This window comes from Apus apus, chromosome 3 (genome assembly GCF_020740795.1).
Source record: "Apus apus isolate bApuApu2 chromosome 3, bApuApu2.pri.cur, whole genome shotgun sequence".
NCBI classification, from domain to species: Eukaryota; Metazoa; Chordata; class Aves; order Apodiformes; family Apodidae; genus Apus; species Apus apus.
In genome coordinates this window covers 71,704,300-71,716,386 of record NC_067284.1, presented here as the reverse complement: position 1 = coordinate 71,716,386, position 12,087 = coordinate 71,704,300, and the positions used below count along the sequence as shown (strand labels likewise).

The 12,087-nt window shown below is 36.0% G+C and overlaps 1 protein-coding gene across 2 annotated transcripts in view; it reads right to left on the bottom strand.

Moving 5' to 3' along the window:
• Positions 1–12,087, bottom strand: part of CAMKMT (calmodulin-lysine N-methyltransferase) — a 222,510-nt gene that overhangs the window by 209,077 nt on the left and 1,346 nt on the right. For both annotated transcript variants that reach the window (XM_051614202.1, XM_051614203.1), the window contains exons 2-3: positions 7,396–7,562; positions 303–367 (exon numbers count right to left, since the gene is read on the bottom strand). In XM_051614202.1, coding sequence (XP_051470162.1) covers positions 303–367; positions 7,396–7,562 — 232 coding nt within the window. The remainder of the gene's footprint in view (positions 1–302; positions 368–7,395; positions 7,563–12,087) is intronic.

Genomic DNA, 12,087 nt, shown 5'->3' with positions numbered 1-12,087 from the left:
AATGGGCTATACTAATTCTTTGTCCAACCCAGTTCAGCTGCTCTAATGTTCCTGCTGCAGTCACAGAACCAAAAATAACCTGCACTGGGGTGACTTAGAAATGTACCCACACAAATAACTGTGCTACATGACACGGTGTAACACACAAAACACAGTGGTAGGCAGATCTGTATCTCTGACCACAGTAATTGCATTTCTAAGCTAAATGAAATTATTATTGAGGCCTCATACAGAAATACTTTGTATAAATACAATTAGACTTCTATTAACACAGGACTGTATTTAAATAAGCAATGACTTACAGACATTCCCTGTGTTGTCAAAACTTGTAAGAACATCTTGAACATTTAAGAGTCCATTGTGAAATCTGGAAGAAAACATAAACAGTGACTTTACCAACATATAAACAAACAAAAAACCCACCATCTTGCCTCTTCAGAAAAGAGGTTCACTGCACCCATTCGATTCTCACAAGCCCCTTTCACAGACAAGTGGCAAACAGGTACTACTGTAGCCACCAGGGGGAAAACAAGGGGACAATCACAAGTCTTCAAAGTTCCATCACTAAAATCCATGAACCAGGAACATGCTTCTCGAAATCTAATACTTTATCAAAATGAAAACATTTCCAAAGAGCATAATTTTTTGTTTAGCTGTGGAACTCATGTACAGGAAATGAAGAATTTTGGTAAAGGTTTCTCCGAAAAGGAAAAAGAATAGACTATTTTTTGAACAGCAGCTGTACACACGTTCCTATTTTCTCCCACAAAACCAAGAACACTTAATTTAATTATTGTGAGCAATGAAACTGATTAATGTGCTCAGTGAACTGCATTTTCTTTGGCTTTACATTTGCATTACCCAAGTGAAATAAACATTCAAAACTGAGGGTAACACATTAATTAACTTAATTTCACATAGCAACTGCAAATTTTAGAGCACAGTGAGCAAAACACTGACAGCAGCAGAAAGAACATGCACCAAAGTTCAATAAAAAATTGCCTAAAAAGCTTCCTCTAAATGTTACAGATGTCAGGCTAGCTGGATTCACGCACACACATGCAAAAAGGCAACAATTTAACTATTTTATATTTGGGTTAATCTAGGCCCCAAATGAAGCAAATAAAAAAAATCTTACCCTTTGCAACAATCAGACCACTATTAAAAAAACTAAATAGAACTCAGCACAGCAGTAATATACAAAAATACAGTCTTTTAATAATTTTTCAAATACAGCTTCTGAGGCTGTTTAGGAACATGCTAATTTGAAACACTGAAAAAATGGAAGAACAACTCTAGCACTTACAAAATTAATGCTCATTCTCTCAACTTTTAATTCCTGAAGGACGATTGTTGTAATAATGAGGAAAAAAAAAATAAAAAAATCAACCTTTTTGCAAAGATGAAACTGTATCTTTCATAGAAAAAGAAAGCTATCTAACTTTTGATAGGCATAAGCAGTAAATTAAGAAACATTAACATGTTAAATGTTGGGAAATGTGAAACAGGAATTAGAGTAATTCTTAAAAAAAGGAAAATCAAATGGAAATCAAATTAACAGGAACTAAAATGAGGTCATAAATAGAGGCAACAAAATATATTAAAGATATTGTGAAGTATTTGACTGGACTTCAGAGCTATTCTCCCAGCTACATAAAAAAAACAACCCAAAAATACATTCCCCAACTGCAGAGGAAGCCTACAAGAATTTTGACAGATCATTGGGACTAAAAGGGAACTTTTTTTTTTTCAACTTTGTTTTCAATCAGATTGAGTAACTGATGCAGCAGAGTTAATTCAAGTTAAATCAGCCAGAATCAGTAGTTCTGCCAACCACAGAGCTGCTCTTTAAACTGTCCCTTGCTGACTCCTTAGCACCCTACAAACTCCATAATTGTGCATCTGTCTGACACTGCTGGAGTCTCTCAGACAGCTGTGAATGTCTCATCCTCTAAATGAATGTAAGATGAGGGGAGGGGGGAGGGAAATGCTGAGACAGTCAAGAAATATTTTAATCTTTGTTGACATGCACATTAGTCCTGGGATAAAATGTTTCTGGGTTTTTTCCTCCCATCCATTTCTTTACGTATATAATCCATTTATAAAGGAGATTTATAATGGAAATCTCCCCATGAAGCAAAAACAGGTGAGGATGAACAACTGAGCAATCTAACTTTAACTACTTACCTGTACTTCAAAAATGCTATGAAAAAAGAAAAAAAGAAGTGGAGTGTGCTGGTCTAGAGAATAATACAATTTATATACTTCAGGGTCAAAAGGTAGACAAAGGCAAAAAAGATAAATGACACAGCCATAGCACAAGGACACTGGCCTTAAAATTATCACTAAACCAAATTTCAAGCTGTTGCCAAAATAATGGTTTAGAATTGGAGATGAGAAGTGGAGAGTTCTGAGTACCTCAGCCTGAAGAATAAACTTGAGATTCCACAATAGATGCATGCCACACACTCTTTTTAAGATTGTTCTGAATCTGCATTATTGTTTTTGATACTCCCAGTTTTCATTGTGGATTAGTTCTTCCTCTGATTATAAAACATTCTTCCCATAACTAAAAACAACACACACAAATTTCCAGCATATTCCTACATTTATTATTCAGTGGCCAAAAGCTTGTGGTGTCCAAGGGCAAACACAGCACACCCCAAGTTTCACTGTCTTGGGCAGGGGAGGCATTGTGCACAGGCACCCTTTTCTGGCTGCCTGCAACTTTCAAAGCCTCTTCCTCTAACTCTGTCTCTTTCTTGCTTTCACAAATACTGCTCAGGGAAAGCACGTAAGTGAGCCATAACTTCATGATGAGAATCATCCAGATTTGCTATGAAGGACTTCCCCTTCTCCTCAACAGATGCCCACTCCACACTCATTGTGAAACGCAACAGGGTTTGGGTTTAACAGGTGCAGAATATTCTAATAATTTCATTCATATTTTTATCTGAAGGTTCACTCATATTCAGAATAAAGGTATGACATTTTGCAAAGATCACTTAACACTCTACAAATATTTAACCCCTTCTCTAAGCTGCTGAGATTGTTCTTTTCAGTTTTGCCTTTTAGTATTTGAAACACCAAATGACTGATCAGTAGAAAATATTTTACCACAGAAATAACTTATTTCTTCTCTAATTGCTTAAAATGAGTCTGCAATTTTAAAGCTGATCTATATACTGAAGTAGGAAATTTGAAGATATTGATTGCTCCTTTTTTAACTCTAATAAAAGAATAATTTTCTGATCTAAAAGACAGACACCGTCTTCACAGTGAGACACTGCATCTTTATGATTTATAATCACTTCATTACTAAAACTATTCATACAAAATTTAAATTTAAAGGCACATTCCCAAGAATAGAAAGATTCAGAAATGCAATATTAAATAAACATTTAAAAATTGATCTACATACTTAATATGTATCTTCCTATCACCAAGAAAACGCGTCTTTAGCACATGCATCATTTTGAAAGCAGAGTGAAATACCCCCAAAGTTAAAAAGAACTTGAACAAAGCTAAGAAATAAACAGGAAAGTTTTATTAATAAAAACATATTTTTTAATGGAGAAAAGATCCAGAAGGCCAGACAATATGTGTAATGAAAGATACAATTTTCCACTTCAAGTTTGCAAGAAATTTCACTAAAAATGAAGTTCAGATCTTTCACCTGCCGACTAGATAGCGTTAGTTTACTGTATCCAAATCTGAATGTAAAAAATGTAGCAAGATTCCAGCTTGGACAGAACATGTTAGACAGCCATAAACTTTCAGCCTTATTCCCAGGCTGACTTCCTGTCAATTCAGGGATTTATTTTATAATGAACGTTAATGGCAAACACCATAAGAGAGTTATTTCCTGTATGTAGCCACCCAATTCATATCATCAAGACAAGGATGTAGTGTGTAGAAGCATCAAATACAGTATAAATCCAAATGAGACTAGACTAATCAAATGAGATTCTGGATTATAACACATGTCATTTTGACACACCTTTCACTTCTAACAAAAATCACACTCATCAGACACGCCTTTTCATACCCCAGAGGTATCATGAAGCACCTTAGTACCTATATAAACTTCAAGAGACCACCTGCCACTATGTATCGTGAATCTAGATTTCATTATGCACAGTACAGATCACTGTTTGTTTAACCAGAAGCATCACGGGGATTTTTCAAATGAGTCAATGCCCTTGTCACTTCCAGGATCTAGCCAAAATGGCACATAAATCCAACTTAATTTTTTAAAGCAAAATTGCCTTATAGTGGTGCTTCTGGCTTCCTGCTTTGGCAGCTTGGTTATTAAGAGTGGTTCTAAATATCAAGTAGGGAGAGAAAAACATGGCATAAGCTCTTCTTTCCCAAATTGTGCATCCAACCTGAATTTGGTTAGAAAAATAGCAACTTAAGTTCAGAAAAGCATGCATATGCCCGGTAGTTGATACCAAAGCTTCTATTTGCCTAATAAACTGGTCCCCACATCCCTCTAGAGCAGTAATTCCAGCTAGGTCATAGCATATCCGAATATACAATTTGATCAGTTTTGATAGCCTTTGAACTGATACAGCTTGACCTTTATACTCTTTGCCAAAAGCCACAAACAACCTTATGAACTTTCTTAAGTATTTAGTCTTGTCAAGATATTAGCTGACAATCCTTTTAACATCCCACATATGCAACGAGCTTTCTCAAGAAGATGTTAATGCATAAGGAAAACATATGTAGATGAAAATTCAAAAACACTTTCGTCAAGGTTTTGGAGGGGCCGTAGCAACATTTTTTTCCTGACAAAAAGATAGATAAAAAAGACTCTTCTACTCAAGCACACTGTTCCAGGATTACCTGACTGATGTTATTGCTAATGATGTGCTAATAATATGCTCTTGTTGTATTTTAAAAATTGTTTCTCCTGATGAAAATTAATGTTTTACCAATGGGAAGAGAAAACTTAAGGGAAGACTGTCAGACATACAGAGGATGGTGAAGTTTCCAAGACATGATAAGCTCTCAGAGATACAGAAATGCTTACTCCAAGATTTCTTCTCTTCTAGATACACAAGTTTCAGGGAGAACTGTCACTCTTTTTATGTTAAACTGTAATGTTTACCACCTTAAACTACTGCTTCTGCAAACACAGGGAAGAAACTTTCTTTAATACAGACTTAAGGTAATGTGGATTTTGTTGCAGGTATTTATACTTTGTCCCTGGCAAAATATACAGCAAGTATCTTCTCCTCCACTATCCAGCAGCATTCTGAAATAATAAGCATATCCTATCTATTGTTGTGACTTCAACATCTAAAGAAAACACTTTAATAGAGAAGTGTAAGTAAGTTCTAATCATTATTCCTAAAATAATTATCAGTAATTACCCTTCTTGTATATCACTGAGTATCTTCTAGAAAAGAACAAAATACAGGGGGGGAAAAAATATCCCCATTAGGAAACAGTATCTCTGTTCTCCCTAATATAGAGTTCTTGAAGGCCAATGTGACCCCAGTGTTCTCCAGCACAGAAACTGTACATTTCCACTGGCTAAACTCAAAGAACCATAAAAGGTAAAAACAAAATCCCCAAACTTAGAATACTATATAATCATCACCAATAATAAAATAATGCATTAATAAACATGCTTATTTGCAGTCTACAGTTTGAGCTGTGTCCTATTATTAATGAAGGTACTATTAGCCAAATAAAAAATATTAAATAAAATTATGACATGGGAAGTGATGGAAACAGAAGTGCATAAATATCAAAAGTCAGGGTAAGCCCCCTTGCCTTTCGTACTGCTGGCACAGGTGAACCCTAGCTCACCTTCTACTTTAAAACTCCCATAACTAGTAAATCAATTGACTTTGAGTGTTGGAAATCATGGCAGTGGACTCAGGAGACTGAATGAGGAATGACTGCAGTGTTAAGCACTGCAGCCTCTCTCAACTTAAATTCTACCTAAATGCCTTATTTTTCCTACTATCAGTGTGCTTCTGAGGACCTAAAACTAGGGAAGAGAGACATTGCACAAAGAGATGAGGTAGGCTGTCAGCATCTGGATAAATCTGTAACATTCCCTAACACTTCACTGGAGAAGTCCAAGTGCAGAAAAAACACTGTACCCACTTATGTTACAAATAGGCAGTATTTTCAAATGGAAAAGTCTTCTTTTGAAGCCTTCTAGTGTCAATAAGTAGAAGCTTGGAAAATGGAAGATTAAGGCTTTTTAAAACTCTACACAATTTTGTACTTGACTTTTTACCCAGCTGCAAATTTAAGGCAACCTGCATGTAGTGTTGCGGGGTTGATTTTGATTTGGTTAGATTTTTCTTATTATTTGGTTTTATAACCTTGCAAAAATGTCATTAATGATGGTCACTTGTTTGTATTACATCTTAGTTTCTGAGATTGACTTTATTTTAAAGGTCCCAGTTAAATAAAAACACACTTTACAATTTTGATGACTCAGGCTCTCCAGAATAACCTTTACTATGCACAAAATGCACACTCCTACATCCTCAGCAGGGCTAATTAGGGGCTGTAAAACAAGTATTAATTGAGGGATGCTGAAGTTACTGTTGCAGTGATAACTTTGACGCAAAATGAAGTTATAGATATGTTCAAATTGAACAAAGAAAAGGAAATGAAAAGCAAAAGAGAATGAAAAATAAAAGAAACCAACCTCACATAGTAGTGAATGGGAGCTATAAACTTTTCTGGTTTGCTGAGGTCAACTGATTTTTCATTAACACTCCTTTGGAGGGTCTTTTGGGAAGTTTCTGGGTTTTGGTTTTGTGTGCCCTTTTTTTTTTTTTTTTTTAATGCACATACCTTAATTTGTTGTACCTGCTCTAATATAAAACAGATTTCTTCATTAGCCATAAACCATTTGTGTAGGAAGAGAAAACTTTCTATTCTTTTGTTCTGCAAATTGGCTTCCAGATTATCGTTGAGTTTTACAAGAACTATTAAGAAGAAAATTGAATAAAATATAGATCACTACCAAAAAGCTTCTCAAACTTTATGAATAACATGTCATTAATTTTTTTTATTAAGATTACCAGTAAATGTGTTCATCAGTATTTTTTACATCCTTTTTATATTTGAAGAACGTCAAAACAGAAAGCTATTAGAAATATAAAAGAAACACTCATTTCTGTATTCTCTTATAGGTACAATCATCAGTATTTTCAGTCAAGCTCTGACACTTGAGTGAAATGTACCAGAAAAGATCAGAGAAACTGCTTACTGTAACAAACAACTAAAGATAACATCTAACGGTTAATTGTAAACTATGCCCTAGTTACACAAAACTCTGGAAGAATGACTAATGAGTTTTATATTTTAGGCCTGTACAAGACCATAGGAAGTACTTAAAACCCAAGGGATGGTTACCTTAAGGACACACTATACTCAGGATAAAAGATGCATTTATACTGAACCCAGGTTCCAGTTTCATCTTCTGTATTCTGGTCTTCTACTGAAAAGAGATTGAACGATGCAAACCTTCTTACAGACACTTGTTGGAGATGCACATCTTCCAAGTGCTTTTTCTTCAGAACCTTTGAAATGAAGAACAAATTAAACATTAAGAAAAAAACTTGAAGGAAAGAATAAACACAGGCTACTTTAACTGAAGAGGCAAGTCTGGAATCAACCATAATAGCTATGCTATCAGCCAATAGCTATGAATAGCTAGTCCAAGTATGTCAAGCCTGAGAAAAACAACAGTGGTATTAATGGTAGGGGTCGAGAATGGGTTATGAAATTATTATGTCTCAATAACTGTAACGCAAATGTATTGTGTTCAGAAGTACACCAAGTTGCTTTTTTAATTCCTGCTCCAGCAAACCCACGGCCAGAATTCAAGAGGCAAACTGGATTATCCTCTATTCTCCCATCACCACCGCAATGAAACTTTCACAAACCAAGCAGTGCCCTCACTAGGCAATTTCTATGCCACTCACTGTCCTGGTTGAAAAAGAGAAACAAAAAAGCAAGGTTATGTTCTGTAGAATTTAAATTACTAAACTCAAAACACAATCCCCAGATGCCTGAGTGATATGTTTGCCAGGTAGACTACTTCCTGGCCTTCTGCACACTTGCAGAGTTGCTGCCAAACTTGCTTGAGTTGAGAAACTTGCTACCTGTCCCAGGCCCAAGGTTTTCAGATACCACCACTGCGTATTATTACTTGGATGTATTACCACTGGATACATTAGTCAGTCTTTAATAATCAAAAATACACTGACAGCACCAAGTTCAGTGCTAAGAGACTGGAGAATTCAAAGCAGTGGCAGAGACAGAATGTGGCCATTCACATTTTTTAGATTATTAAAACACTTGTTCAGGAAAGTGAAAATGTGGGCTCGCTGTCCTGCACAGTCTGCTGCACTCAACTATCTTTGGTGAGTGAGGTATCAGCTCCTCCATAGGGAAAACTCGGCAGCCAGCCCATTTGGGCTGTATCATTGCACAGAAGACAACTAGCACTTCCCTGCCAGATAAAAAGGTTTATTCTTTAGGTCAGTGATCTAGAAGGAGACATGACCCAGGTTTGAGTTCTTTCTCCTAACATTGGATGGAATGCATAAATAATAACCGCTGCATTTTTTTAAATGAAGACGCATAAGCAGTCCACAGTGATGAGAAAAAAACCCCACAACAAACAGAAAATAAACTCATCACTACAAATAGAGCTACAATTGAGTAGGAGAGTGACACAATGCAGGTTTTTTGCCAACCAGAGCTAAATCTGAAGTCAAATGAGAAGTATCTGTGCAGATTCATGAAACCTGAAACGGAAGCTTTGCATATGGGATCCATACAACAAAACAATGGGTCAGTGATTCTTTTTACTGTGCACAACATTTGACTTTAACTGGAAATGCACTCACATCAAACAGCCTTACAATTTGGTGCAATGACCTATTATTATCTTGCAGGATCTTGGAAATACTACATACATAAGCAGAGCAATTGCATTTGATATGCTGTTAGCTTCTAACAGCAGGTCTGATGCACTGGGTTTACTGCTTTGGGATCTATTCTCATGGGCAGGTCTCAGCTTATGAAAGGCACAGGCATTTTCATCAAAGTAATAAAAATGGCTGTGTGCTGTCCACACTATTTCTTCTACTTCTGTAACACATGGGAAGAATACACACGTAGACGATACAGGAAAAATATCAAAACAGGAGAACCAAATTAAAAGACTAGCAGAATTAAGGCCTTCACATAATAGCAGCATGTCTGGAAACAAAACAGATCACTTTGACAACTAAAATGCATTCTCTGGGTTAGCAGCAAATTTTATGATTGCCTGAGTACTCAGAAGACCATTTCTCCTTCAGCTTCAAAGTAAAATCAAGAGGTCCAAGATCTGAAAATGATAATAGCAGGTAAAAATATTTTTAAAACCAATATATAACTGAGAAAACAGAGCACAAAGGAAGATGATGTTATATTCTTTATATCTTACTGTATTTTTATAGAAGGATTAAAGTATTTTTTTCCTCATCAGTTCCTAAAAGCATTACAATTGAGTTACAAACCATAAAGATATGCTGCTGCTATAGCATAATCCACTCACAAAAGCCAAAAGGTGAAAAACACATCTTAACTCTTAATAATGTTTTGATGAGGATGAAAGATAGTCTTCTGTCTTTCCATGATGCTTTCCTAAGGAAGGTGAAGCTCCCCGGTTTCCTGCACATTAACAATATAAATGAACACATCCCAGGGACCTATGAAACCAGTAGCCAGTATCAAAGCAAGCTAAAGGCTTCTCAGCAGAATAGATGTAATCCTTGGGTTTAGTGATGGCAGAGGTAGAGAACTATTGTGAGGAAGGAATCACCAGACACTACTGTTCTTTGGTTGGGGTTGGTGGTTGCTCTACTTTCTACAGCTAAGCTTCCCTGCATATTTTTATTTTACAAAATACCAGAAGCCTTGTTTCACCCTCTTCAAGATCTTTCAGCAGAGAAAGGACTTACGTTCTGCATAAGATCTTTACAGGTGTACACAAAGCTTGTACACAGGTCATACATACAAATATTACCTAAATAAGTAATATTTTAGGTTCTGTAACGAATTACTTGCTTTCAAAAATTACATTCCTTACAAGAAACAACACCTAGAATGACAAAACCAAACCAAAACAAACTCTTAGCTTGCAGTTTTCTCACTCTCAAACCTGTGTTTTCTTTCCTCTCTAACCTCACCAAGCAATATCAAATTCTAAGGCAATTCTTTCTTTAACACAGAAAAACATTTTTTAAAAAGCATCACCAAACTGTCTCCTGTTTCAGAAATACTCTAGTAAAACACTACCACACATCTCAATTGCAGGACTCTCGTTATTTAACGACAGTATTAGGACTCCCTATAAAACCTAAAGTTGCTCTCTCTTAAAAAAACCTACCAAACAAACAAACAAACAAACAAAAAAACATACAGAGAAAGGGAGTCACATGAATGTCCCAGTATTTCTTTGCGTATCTCACTGTGAATGGCCTAGTCAGACTAAAAGCCAAACTCAGTAACAGCTGATGGTCTACAAATCTTGACTACAAATCTGGCACTGACAGGAACATGGTATTTTCTACACGTAAGAAAGTTTCTACATCATCAGCTACAGCATAATCTATAACCACACCATCCCTAAATATCATCAGTAGAAATGAAAACCAAGTTGTTGTATTCAACTGTAAACAATGTACAAGCTCAAGACCAAGAAAACCATGGGAAAACCTCTGGAGCACAGGCACTCTACAGAGAGAGGAACAAGAAGAGAAGAAAAATTCTAGAAGTTCTGCTGAGAAGAGGAATAAAAAGAAAGAAAAAGAAGCCACTGTCCCATTCTCATTTTAGCTTTTATTTTTCAGTTCTGAAAGCTAAAGTACATTACCAAGTAGGTAAGCAAGACTTCTGTGAGAAGAAAAGCAAGAGGAAGGTAACAGGCAGAATAAATATATAAAGCTTACAGATTTCAGTAAAGTTTTCATTAAACTCTCTGTTCCATAAGGAGCAAGTGTACATATAGGGAACAACTTAGTTTATGCCTCTTCCTCTAACTTCCCTGCTAAAGACAACAGACTGGCTAATGCTGTCAATTGCACACACTGGTAGAGCTTGAAACTCAGCCGTACCAAATCTACTCCAGTCATTTATAAATGCACACTGTGTGACTTAGCTTTTTTTTTTTAAGTAAAAAAAATTTTCCTTGATTCTGACAAGCTAAGTTTAAAAATATTGCCAAATTTCAAACTCAGTACATACATAAAGAAATTTATTGGTAAAGAACACATAGGTAATTATGCAAACCCCTGGTTCTTTATGCTAGCTCCGTAGGATATCTGATAAAAGGGCCTTTTTCTTAATTAAATCAGCGAGCATGCACTCAAGAATCCTTACCATAGCAAATCAATTTGTGTATGCATTGAAAGAAAGCAAATTCAATATATAAACATACCACAGAATTGATTTCACATAAGGCATTATTATAAGCAGTGTGAAAAGCATTTTTAAAAGCACTGTAAGGAATACTTTGACAGTGCTCCTTTAAAGATGGATGTAAAGGAAGGTTGATACCTAATCCATAGATAGATCCAAGCACTGCTGTAGTAAAGACTGCAGAACTGTCTTTTACTTCAGATGTACCAGTGAGATTAAATTGATCCTTGCTCATTGTACCACATAAAAATCAACATAAAAGCTAAAGAACATGGAAAAACCCAGGGCATCTCCAGAGGAAAAGGTCACCGACACATGTAGCTTGAGGAAGAAATGGAAGTCTTCCCCCCACATGCCTAAATACACCCACCTCACACACCTCCATTCAATTGTTATGAAAAGCTCCTGGATTTTAAGAGGCAGGGATATAACAAAGGCAGCATGTTGAAAAGAAACCATAACTAGCATAGCCACAGAGCGCAACTTGTTTAGTCTGCTAGAACTGAAACCTGCAAAGATAAACCTGATATTCCTACCAACAACTTTGACATTTCCTGTTTTACAGTGTAATACAACAGAAGTTTGTCCTGTTGAGCAGGACTAGCAAATTTACAAACTGAAAACACAAAC